This window comes from Cotesia typhae, unplaced genomic scaffold (assembly GCF_013202065.1).
Source record: "Cotesia typhae breed Kobodo isofemale line unplaced genomic scaffold, CoteBio_Ctyphae scaffold_13, whole genome shotgun sequence".
NCBI lineage: Eukaryota > Metazoa > Arthropoda > Insecta > Hymenoptera > Braconidae > Cotesia > Cotesia typhae.
In genome coordinates, this window is record NW_027423774.1 from 13443937 (window position 1) to 13456762 (window position 12826).

At 31.3% G+C, this 12826-nt stretch overlaps 1 protein-coding gene across 3 annotated transcripts in view; it reads right to left on the reverse strand.

Moving 5' to 3' along the window:
• Positions 1–2466: 2466 nt before the first annotated feature.
• Positions 2467–12826, reverse strand: part of Alh (coiled coil domain containing protein Alhambra) — a 29462-nt gene continuing 19102 nt past the window's right edge. For 2 of the 3 annotated variants that reach the window (XM_074254747.1, XM_074254746.1), the window contains 3 exons: positions 4659–4811; positions 4294–4543; positions 2468–3074 (listed from right to left, as the gene is read on the reverse strand). In XM_074254747.1, coding sequence (XP_074110848.1) covers positions 2942–3074; positions 4294–4543; positions 4659–4811 — 536 coding nt within the window. In that variant the 3' untranslated portion in view covers positions 2468–2941. Of the gene's footprint in view, positions 3075–4293; positions 4544–4658; positions 4812–12826 lie in introns of all 3 variants that reach the window. The other variant, XM_074254748.1, reaches the window with a different exon arrangement.

Here is a 12826-nt window from a genome sequence, read left to right on the forward strand (position 1 = left end):
TTTCAATTTATTTTTTTTTTTGGGTCCGGTCGAGTCTTGGGCGATTTTCTTCGTTTTTTAAAATAATTCCCATCAAAATAAATAAGTAATTAAAACTATCTATCTGTTTGTTTGGGTCCGGTTGAGTCTGCGGACTATTTTTTTTTTAAATAATTTTGTTGATTGAAAATTAATAATAAAATTTTTAATCATTTTTTTGCTCCAGTCGAGATTGGGCCCTTTTTTAAAAGAAACAATTTTGCTGATTGAAAATAAGGAAAAAATTTTTGTACTGTTATTTTTTTGGATCCGATCGAGTCTTGGGCATTTTTTCGTTTTTAAAGATAATTTCCAGCAAATTAAGTAAGTAATAAAAATTTTTATCCGTTTGTTTGGGTCCGGTTGAGACTTGGGCCCATTTATTTTTTTATAATAATTTTGTTGATTGAAAATTAATAATAAAATTTTTCAATCATTTTTTCTTGCTCCAGTCGAGATTGGGCTCTTTTTTAAAGAAAAATAATTTTGCTGATTAAAAATAAAAATAAAATTTTTTCATCCATCTCTTTTTGGATTCCAGTTGAATCTTAGCCTTTTTTTTTTTTGTATTTGAAAATAATCCCCAGCAAAATAAATGAGAATTAAAAATTTACTCTCCGTTTCTGTGGGTCTGGTTAAATCTTGGGCCTTTTTATTTTTTTATTAAATTTTTTCGAATAAAAATAAAAATTAAAATTTTTTCCTCTGTCTTAGAGTACCCGGTTAGCTTTAATTCAGCGTTACAACGCCTCCAATAATGCTGCGATACACGGACACACACTCATACATTAAGCCGTCCGCTTGCGACCTCATACATCCACTCATTCACACTTACGTACTCGGCTCATAGCGTCACAATCCCCTCTCATGCTCGGCTTTGTGTGAGCGAGTAAGCTGCTATTGCAGCATCTCACTCTCGCGTCTCCTCTACTTCCCCGCTCATTTTCATTTCTCGAATAGCGCGCTTCTGATTGGCTATCGTTTTTAATTCATAACTCAAATTCTATGGCCCAAAAAAATTTTTGGCTCAGGAACTTTCGATTCAGTATTTTTTTCTCTATCGACCCCAACAATTACTCCCGCCACTTCAGAGACACCCTGTATATATATATATATATATATATATATATATATATAATCTGTATATATATACATACAGACACAGACATTGCTGGGATAGTCAAGGAAGCTTCCTTGGACCTCGAAACGTCCAGATCTGATGAAAACTCGATTTCTGCAAAACGGGGTGAAAACAATAACTTTTCGATTTTTTAAAGTATTCGATTTTCTTAGCGAGAAGTTACAAAAAATTTTTTTTTAATTATTAGATGGCACTGAAGTCCCCCTTTCTAAGAATATGGGCTTGACTGGCGTGTGTTGATTGACCTCTGCCTCTGATCTAAAAAAAAAAACAGATTTTTAATTAGTATAAGTATAGTTATCGTCGGAACTAGAATGAAAAAAAAAAAAAAATTCGACAAAATGGTGCGTAGTTAAAAGTAGGAATCTGAAATTCATTTTCAAAAATTTCTTTCAACTACACGCCATTTTGTCAAATATTTTTTTTTTTTTTTTTTTTTATTCTAATTCCGACGATAACTATACTTATACTAATTAAAAATCTGTCATTTTTTTATTTCAGATCAGAGGGAGAGGTCAATCAACCCATGCCAGTCAGATCCATTTTTTTTTTTTTGAAGAGGGGGACTTTAGCGCCATTTTTATAATTCAAAAAAAATTTTTTCTTGTTCTGATTTTAATTTTCGTGTAATTCATAAGTGATTGAATAAGTGTAATAAAAATTTGAAAACATTCGTCATTACCTTCATATAGAAATGAAATTTAAAAAATAGCTTAAATTTTAAGCCGCTAGACCACCGGGTCCCCTTAAGGCACTGATTATATATTTTTAATGTTCATTATGCTGCTGATTGACTAAAATTAATAAATTGTAAACAATACTTCACGCGCAGGCGCTAGAAAGAAAATAGCGCAGATATTACTGGGTCACGATTCTACTGACTATAATTCAAGTTCTACAGAATACAATCTCTGATTATATCCAGTGGAATCTTACGCAGTATAATCTGAGATTTTACTGGAGAAAATGGGAGATTGCAATGAGTATAATCCAGATATTACTTAGTATAATTTGGATTATACTAACTACTCTCTGAAATTTCTTTTCACTACAGATGTCACTGAGTATAATCTGGAATATTATCCAGTGTTCTTTCCGTGTTTCTAATTTTATAGTCAAATTTTTTTTATATTTTTAAGTTTCAATTTTTCGAAAACTATGCTAGATATCGTAAAATTCTATTCTAAATTTTCGTTTTATTCAAAAATCTATCGAATTCTGCCATAAGAACCGTAGAATCTCCAAAAAAATGTTTGTTATGCTATTATCTGGCTCATAATACAACTAAAAATAACCATAGTCATTATAGTGATAAAAATGTATATTATTAATATAAACAAAAATTTTACATTATAAATCTTATGAATAGTGTCATTAGCATGTGATATTAACAGTAAAATCGACAGAAAATAAATAATTAACTCTATATTATGAATGCATGGAAACAATAATTGTAACTTTACGCTTAAGTCACACATTTGTGTTTGTATAATATTAAACTAAGCAATGTTACTATTGTCCTTGAATTCTTTTTTTGTTCATTATTTTGAATTACTTAATAGGGAACTAAAATTATTGGACACAATAGATATTATTATCACACTCGTGATTACTATTATAATTGAATTTTTTTTAAATTTATTAAAAATTGCTTGATGTTGGATTAATCTGTGTGGCCATAATGTTTTGTTAAGCAAATTAAAATGACGAATGTATGGAAGATCCTTGACAACAATAGTATGAGTAACCATAAAAAAAAAGAAGTATTGTATATTTGGTTAATTATCTGGTTATTCCTCGTAAAGGCTCTGATGGTGCAGAAGAGTTTCTAACGGTTCCCGTACTACTGGAATTCGCCGGTGAAACAATATTGCTCGATTGCCCTTGATGATAAACACTAGAAGCTGGACTGTGCCTAAATTTTGATGCAATGTGTCAATTATTGTTTTTTTTTTTTTATTATCTCAAACTAAATTGTTAAAACTTCGTAACTTTCTCTGTCGTTTAATATCTCGGGGTTACAAGACACTCAACGATTTTCTGTTTTTCTATACAAGTAATGAATTTTTTTTTTTTTTTAATTGTTTTCAAGTAAAAGTAGAAAAAAACTCCCCTCATTTTAGAGCACGTGTTCTTGTAGAAAATTGAATTTTCTATCAAAAGCTCTGATATGTTTTTCTTGTCATCTTAACTAATAAAAATTAGGAAAACGGTTGACCCTAAGGACCATCCCTGCAACTTTCCGCTAATTCTATATCGAAGCACTGAAAATTGCACTTACGACGTTTTTGAGCCCTTTAAGTTTATCGTCTAAAAACTTTGAATATGTTAAGATTACGAAAAAACTTTGTTACAAAGAATTTAATTTTCTACTAAAGTATGTAAAAGTAAGCAAAATTATGAAAAATGTTTTTTAGAGATTTTTGAGGATAAAAAATAATTTTTTCACATGTTACTTGCATGGGAAATTGTAAAATTGTTGAGTGTCTCGTAGAGTTGACTTATCGAAATGGTTTTTTAGAAAAAATTTTTTTACACGTAGATGAAACTTTTGATGGTAAGAAAAAAAAATTTTTTTTGACCACCCTATCGAGTATCATAATTACGAGAGCCATTTCATGATCAAGTACGACTGTTCTTAAGACATTTTCAGGAAGCCCCAGTCCTGGAGAGAAGTATATTGTTTTGAGAGATATAAACCAATTTTAAATAAAATTAATAATTAGGAATTCTTTAATGTACGTTTTCAAAACAGACTAAAAAGTAAAAAAAATAATTTCTCCAAAAAAATAATTTGAATCTATCTATAGAGGTCACTCGAAATATTTGTAATTGTAAATTTTCCATTGAATAATAATGACAGCTCGAGTGAAAAACAAGTAATTTAAATACGAATCTCGAATTATAAATTCACATACTATGTACCGTGAATAATTATTTGATATAGCAGACATATGAACATACACAACTCTTTTTTTTGCTTTATTAATTTTATTTGTGTAGTATATAAAATTACTCAGTTCAATTCAGGTTGAGAATTTTGATTACAAATTTTAGAATGTTTGTAATTCAGTTAGAACTGAATAGATATTGATATTTGTAACTAGTTTGTATTATTTAATGTGATATTTTACCTCATAGTAGGACTCGGTTGTGGAGCAACCATCTGTCCTCTGTGCGTATATTGAGAAACTGATCCAGCTGCAGGTGATGAAGAATCAGATGATAATCCATTTTCTAATATTGAAGAATTTCCAGTTGAATTGGAATTAGGTAAATAGATATTATTAACTCTAGCATCTCTATTAACTCTTGAAATTGAAGCAGACTGTCCAATGGCTAAATCTGAATGCGTAGAATTTTGATGTGATTGAGTCCCTCCTACTAAAGAAATATTAGGAATTTTGGATCAATTTAAAATCACATTTAAGACTTATTCTCAAATGCTTTTTGTGGATATATAATAAAAAAATTATTAAAAAAATGAATGTTATCTCACTTGAATGCGTATTTGGTTGAGTAGTAAGAGGTATAGCTAAACGGGCATTAACTGCGAGTAAATGATCTCTTCGTTGCAGAAGACTGTTGACGTGTTCTTCCAGTCGTAAATTTTCAGCCCTGAGTTGATGCAAACATGAAAGAAGTGAAGCAACTGAAATAAGATTTTTACACGCTTTTTATTAGCTTCACCTGTATGTTTGTTTGTTTGTATGTTTGTAACCGACTCCTTTGGACCAGTGTGGCCAAATCGTGCTATTTTTTACCCCCTCTAAAAAATCGCGCGATCTGACCACACTGCTTTGGAAATGATTTTGACCTACTTTAAACGGTCAGATTTTTGTATTTTTAAGCCGATATTGCAAGGCCAAATATCATAGAAAATAGAATTTTAAGGATTAAAGATAAATGTTTTGTGAGATAAATGAGTGTTGATGCCGAGTAACGAAGTGCTATAGTTTTAGAGTGAATTTAGAGAATTAATGTTACAGTTGAGATTTTGGAGTTTTTAAGAGTAGAGTCAATTTTTACACGCTTTTTATTAGCTTCACTTGTACGTTTGTATGTTTGTATGTTTTTGTATGTTTGTATGTTTGTATGTTTGTATGTTTGAATGTTTGTACCGACTTCTTTGGGCGTGAATTTGACGCACTTTAAACGGCCAGATTTCGTTTAAACTTGGTAGATTTATCGAGGACCGATGACAATATACTAATTTTATAAAATTATTCCATTTTTTAATTTGCAAAATGAGATTTTCGTTAATTTATATAATTTTTATATATAGTCGATAAAGTAGAAATTTTAATTTCCCAACCATTATCTTTAGACGATTTATCTAATATTAACAAAGTGCATGCTGGTAAGTTAGTTGCCAAATAATAGTTTAAAAAAAAACAAGCTATTATAAATAAACCAAACTAAAAAGTAGAAAACAAATAATAGTTTAAAAAAACTAAAAAACACACTTTTTATAGAAAACCGAACAAAAAAAAAATAGAAAATAAGTTTCAATAAATTTAAATTAAGAATAGTGTTAAAAATTTCAATAAATGTAAATAATAATAGTGTAAATAAGGCGCGCAGTAGCCTATCGGTTCCGGCCCTTGCTTTTCAAAATGCATTAAAACGAGTTCCAATCTCAAAAGTTCCACTCATGTTAATAGTAAGTCACTCATGACCTTAGTAGTTTATGCGACTTTAAATAAAAAAAAAAAAAAAATAGTGTAAATAAAAAAAAATGTATTTTATTTTAAAAAAAGCGTGGGGTGCATGGGTCAATAGATATAAATATTCTATCAACAGATATGAGTAGAGTGATTATCATTTTTAAAATATCTTAAAAAGCACCCCACGCTTTTTTTAAAATAAAATACATTTTTTTTTATTTCCACTATTATTAATTACATTTATTTAAATTTTCAACACTATTCTTAATTTAAATTTATTGAAACTTTTCTATTTTTTTAGTTCGGTTTTCTATAAAAAGCGTGTTTTTTAATTTTTTTAAACTATTATTTATTAGAGTCAAGTTTTGGAAAGTATTAAGGTGAAGTCATTTAAGGGTTTTATTGAGTTATTTTGAGTTTTGGGTTTCGAATTTTGAGTTTTGAGTGCTGAATTTTTAAGTTTCGAGTTTTGAGGTTGCAGAGAACGTGGGTAAGTCAGCGTTACCGTGGAGCGGGAATATTAGTCACCCGGTTTCGTTTGACGTTAGACGCCAGTCTAACCCTTTGAGACTTCCAGGTGGAATGCCGAAGTCTGGTTGAGATGCCAGCGCTCCGACTTAGAGGAATATGACAAAAGCATATGGGATCAATTTAAGTTTTCGGTTAAGTTTACGTTTTATCTAGTTTTGATAATTTCTAGCGAATAAAAATTATCCACTTTTGTTTATATGTTACGTATATGTTTTGAGTTTTGAGTTACGATCCCAGCCGTAGTCAGTTCCTGGAGAGCATTCACCAAAGGAATATCCGTACTCAGAACCTCAATTATTTGTTTAACGATTAAAATATTTGGGAATTAATTGTTTATAGAGATTTCAGTTGTGAGTGAGTCACGTTTATCAGTTGAGTTTTGGACTTCCTAGAGAACAATCGTGTCTGAGAGTTGCCGCTGGTCACTTCAGGTGATCGGACATGCGTACTATTTCAGTTACAGGTTAAGATTTCAGTCTTTTGTGTTTTATTTTGGGCTCCAGATAAAAATACAGAGTTAAGAAGTTGTTTAAAATAAAATCAAAAGTTTCTCAGCATCGCCATTGTTTCTATAAGGTATGAGATCGCTTTATTTATTGTAATTTGAGCGTTAATAAGTGAGTTCCTGGTCATGAGATATAAGATAGCAATTCCATAGAATACTTTTGTGTTGTAAATAATTTAGAGTACATTGACATATTTATTTGAGAATATCGTTCGAGTTGTTTAGATTCATTTATTTATTTGAGATTATTATTTTAAGATTTATTTATTTACTTGTTTAATTTTATAAGAGTAAGAGTCTGTAACATGACTATAGCGTTTCATATTGTTAGCTGTACCGTTCCGATAATCTTGTCGCGAGTTATGATCTAGTTTGTTATTTAATACAAAGTTATGATTAAATAAATAAGGATTTTGTTAAGTATAAATTTTTGGTGTTGCGAATAAAATCATTGCAATCATGGATCCACTCTCTACTCGAATCACGCCCTCTCTCCATAAACCAGCACACTGAGCAACCCCGAGGTATCCCGTTGTCTTTCCGGTCTTTGGTTATTTGGTCTATATTTTGTTAAGTTTTGTGTTTCCGATTAAGTTTACGTTTATTGGCTAGTTTAATAATTTCTAGCGAATAAAAATTTATATAGTTTCACTTAAGTTCAGGTTACGTTTACGTTTTCGTTTAAATTTTGGGTTTGAGTTTGGCTAGTTTGATAATTCCTAGCGAATAAAAATTATCTGATTACGTTTTCACTGGTTTGGTAGTTCCAGTGATTAAAAATTACTTGGCGCCCTAATTTTATTGAGACCAGAAGCCGAAAGTCGGAAAGATACCGAAGTATAATGTAGAATTTTAGGAAGAAGTAAGTTTCCGTATAACCCCAAGCAACTTTCGGCTATAAGTTGAAAATTCGGGTTATAAATTAGCGTCTAACGTTAAGGTCTGTAAGCGGGGAATACGGTAACGATCGAACACCTGGATCGACTTAAAAAATCTAGTTATAATATATATATTTATATATATTAGGGTGTGTCAAAATGTAACTTCCTTGGAGGACCTCTTAAAATTGAAATTTTGAGTTCCGATTTTAATAGGGGCTGTGTTTGGGCATTTTCTGCGATATTTTGAGGGGAGAGGATTTTTTCGATTTTCATAGAATATTTTAGCAGAAGCTTAGTTTGGACATTTCTGCTGAAAATTCAAAATTTGGCCGGAAGTGCCCAATTAAATCTGCTATTAAAAATTAACTAGGCGCACTTATGCATTATCATCTTATTTCTGCTGTTGTATAATTTCTTTTTCATTCTTTTTTGCAGGACTCATGATACAGAGTATCGAAGAGTGCTTTCCAATGGAAAATTTTATATTACTATTATTTAATTAAATAAATGTTATGAGTCGTGGACTTTTGGATTTTCTAATTTTTTTTTCTAAGTTATCTTGACCACACGATCATATTTTAACAGTTATTTCGACTATAAGTTTTGAAAAACGGATTTTTTTTAATAAAATTGATAATTAATTTACCAAGCAGTGTTTTTCAATAATTCAGTCATTATTCTTCCTGCCATCATCAGAAGTGCTACAAAACAAACTAGACAGATCAACGTTAGGAGTAGCAAGAAATACACCTAAATACATAATAAAAAGAGAGATAGGAGATAAGGAGATTAGTTGGATAATTATTGAAAGACTTTGGAGATATATTACCGAGATGATAGAAATGGAAGATCAAAGATGGCCGAAAACATGTCTAAGAGAAGAGGTTAGAGGAATTATATATAAATGTCCGACGAAATAGGATAAGAAAATGAAGATGCTGGCAGAGGAAATGAAATGTGGAGAGATACTAAAGATAATATGTGATATGTGATATGTGATAGAGTGGAAACAGAAGGAATGAAAGAAAAAATTAAGATTGGTCTAGAAGGTTATAGATCAAAACTGAGAGATGTAGAAATAGAAAAGATAAACAAATCAACTTACAATGACATGTATAAAAAATTTTATTGAAAGATGGAAATGAATATTGGAATTAAAAAGAGGGTAGCGGTGGAATGAAAGAAGAGTGAGCGAGGCTCAGGTGCGGCAATTTAACAAGAGCGGGGAAAGCTGGATGGGAGGATTGGACATGCAGGTTGTGTAAAAAAGAAAATGAAACACTGGAACACATAATGATTTGTGATGTGATGAAGGACGGAATATGTGCAGAAGTGAAAAACGAGCTGGAGGAATGGTGCAAGGAGAGGAAGACAGTGTGAGGGAAAAAATAGTGCGGGTACTGAAAGGAAAAATTTGTGAAAGATTGTGTAAAGTAATGAAAGAAATAGAAAAGAAACTAATAGGAAATGACGAGAGGTGTGAGAGCGAGAACGTAATATGAGTGTAAAGTGTTTGCTGTCGGTACAAAAGAGATTGACTAGACTGCTCTCATGAGTATACTCAAACTTAAAACAACTATCCTTAATATAAAATTGAGATGAAATGTATGAGGCATCAATTTATTCGTGATGTGATTGGTCGAATATATCATAAGCATGAAAATATATGCAAACTCTATATTCAGGCGCGTGCTTGCGCGCGCAAATTCAAATTCTAGTCCACTTTTATAATTTAGATGAAAAATATGAAAATATATCATGTAAGCAAACTATTCGTAACGTGATTGGTCAAATATATCAAAGCATAAAAATATATGCAAATCCTAAATTCATGCGCGCGCGAAAATTTGAATTCTAGTACTTAAATATTTAACATGGGTCATTCTCATGGCAACTTCTATTATCGTTCTTATGAACGCGATGTCAAATGGCTGCTGCACATGCGCATCATGACTTAGCGGGAATAAGACTAGCCGGCTCGGGGCACGAGGCCCGGGGGACGCCATGTGCAAGTCAGTTGTACTGGAACCTGTGACTAGTGCAATATACCTGCTATCTCTCTGACATAGAAATTATTCCATTGTGTTTCATTATTGCTAAAATAATTAATTATTAGTTAATTATCATCTCTCGTGCTTAATTAAATTCATTTACTCGACATTATCTTAAATTCAACGTAAATTCTTGGTTAAATAGTTAAGACGCTAATAAAAACTACGTCGTACTTAGTGCTTAGCATCGCGACCATTGTTTTTATCGCGTGATAAATTAGACGCAGTAAATTATCATCATTCAAACTTTTGTTAAGAATCTTCAATTCAGTTTTAATATTTAATTATAATTAAAGTTATTGTTATTTAATTATATTTTGCAAAGATTCAATTGAATTTAATCAGTAATAATTATTAATTTAATATCATTTAGTGTACTTTATTGAACTAATTATAATCGCTTATTTATCAAATCAATTTAGTATTTTCAAAAAACAAAGTGCATTAATAGTTTCATATATTTGATAAGTTTATTTTAATTTTTAGTAAATAATTGAATTGAATAGTAAATTCTCGCGTCAATTAGGAAAAATTATATTCAGTTGCGTTACACTATAAACAAATTATTATCCTTTTACTGTGTTTTTAATAACTATATGAAATTTTCTATTTAAAAAATGTAACAAGGTTTGTGAAACAGACTGTACATCTAGTAATTAATAAATAATAATAAATATATTCAGTTGCTATATTAAACAGATGTTCAAATCATTTTGATCAGACAAATAAATCAGATCCTCTAGGATCAATTTAAATATCATACAATTAGATCCTCTCGGATCAAATACACACTTGATCCCAGCGATCAAGCCACTACTTAAAACTACAGGTCATCTCAGACCATTTACAAACATACAGTCAATTCTCTTCCGATTACAAAACACACGATCTCTTCTGATCATAATCACACATTAGATTCTTTCTATATTTTTCAAAGGTTGACGGTTAACCTCAATAACCTAACGGCGGCTGAGATCAATTCTCACCCCTTATTGTACACCAGTGCAATTATCACACACACACACACACACACACACACACACACACACACACACACACACACACACACACACACACACACACACACACACACACACACACACACACACACACACACACATACACACACACACACACACACACACACACACACACACACACACACACACACACACACACACACACACACACACACACAGAGAGAGAGACACACACACACATTTTTTCACGACTATATCATCTTCAAGGAGTTTTTTTCTAGTAATTGCTAGAGTTTTCTCCCGTTGGGGAATAAATTATTCATAATTATTCACCCCAACACCGAGTCTTTGATTTTAGGTAGATAGATCCTGATCCAATTCCTTATTAATCAACTTATATAAAAGAATTACGGAAATTCTCCTTATTGGAGAGTTTGCGACGAAACATAAAGAATGGTACAAGCCGTGCAAATAGTAAGAGAGAGAGAAAGAAAGAGAATGAAAATAATGAAGATAAAATGAAAGAGAAAGCATGTAATAGGAAGTGTGCTGTGTCTGTGATATAAACATAAAGAAATGGTGGAATAACAAAATGAAATTTGATGCAAGTATAAAGTAAAAATAAAATATTAGTTTATTGGACAATAAACATAAAAGCTGGACAGGCAGAAAAATCATAATAAAAATCGTAAATGATATGTTACCAAAGTCTGATACCTAATATGCATATGAATATGTTGAAATTAGTTTGTAAGAAATATGTTTATGTATCTAATAGTTAAAATATTTTTTATAAAACAAATGTGATACAAATAAAACTCATTATCTATCTATTTATCTACTTATTGACTTTTCATTGAGAGATTCACATATATGCTATGCGAAAATTGAATGTAAATTTTTTTACAATACTACCTTATTTTATTCAATCAGTAGTTTTTTTTTTTTTTTTTTCCAAAACAAAGCTACAATCAGTTGTGTTCGAGCACTCGAACAGATCGGACGCGTGTGAACGAGTGGTCTTGCATTCTATAGTTTATTACAGAAGCGAGTGAAGTGAGGTGTAATACTACACCAGGGTGCATTATGATTAATACACAAAATTCGAGGGCCTCTGACAATAAAGGTAACCCCTTATCTAAAAATAGCGTTAACGTTAATTCTAGTTACGCAGGAGTCACGCAGTCAGATTACTTCTCTACTAAAGAACAGGCGATTCTCTTAGAGGGAATATCAATGGTGTACGAATTAAAGATTACATAAAAGCCATCTCGAAATTAACTCCAGCATCCAACATTCATTTCGTATCCAGAATATCAAACAATAGAATATGTGTTTACTTAGCAAAAAAAGAACTAGCTGATAATCTCACCATCAAGTTTATGAATTAAAATGTTAATGGAACTATACTAAGAATGCGTCCGTTAGTCACTCAAAACACACGAATTATTATCTCCAATGTGCCACTGATAATCCCCCACGTCCACTTAGCAGAAATATTTAATAAATGCAATATACAATTAGCCTCACCGATACAATTCTTAAGAGCAGGATTAAACAAAAAAGGCTTTACACACATATTAAGTTTCCGGAGACAAACTTACATACAAGCAGATGACCTTCATAAATTACCAGAAAGCACTCAAGTCAACTTCGACAACACTAATTATTAGATATATAATTATTAGATTACTTCTCAGCGGACTCCTTCACATGCTTTCTCTGTAAAAAGGAAGGATACCAAGCTAAAGATAGTCCCACGCAGAATATTAGCCCAGAAACAAGGTCAAATATAACCACCCCAGTAAATCTGACTACTTCACTACCAAAAGAAATGCCAATAAAAGAAAAAAGCGACATTAATACAAACATAGATCTACTGTCATTTTTAACGACCGATACCGACAAAACGACACCTCTCAACCCTCAAAACCGAGCACATCCAGAATCCTCAACAGGGTCAACAACTAACTCGGACATGGACAACAGCATTTCTATGGAAATTCAAGATGAAGACAATATGTTTAAAACTCCAGCATCCAATTTTAAGCT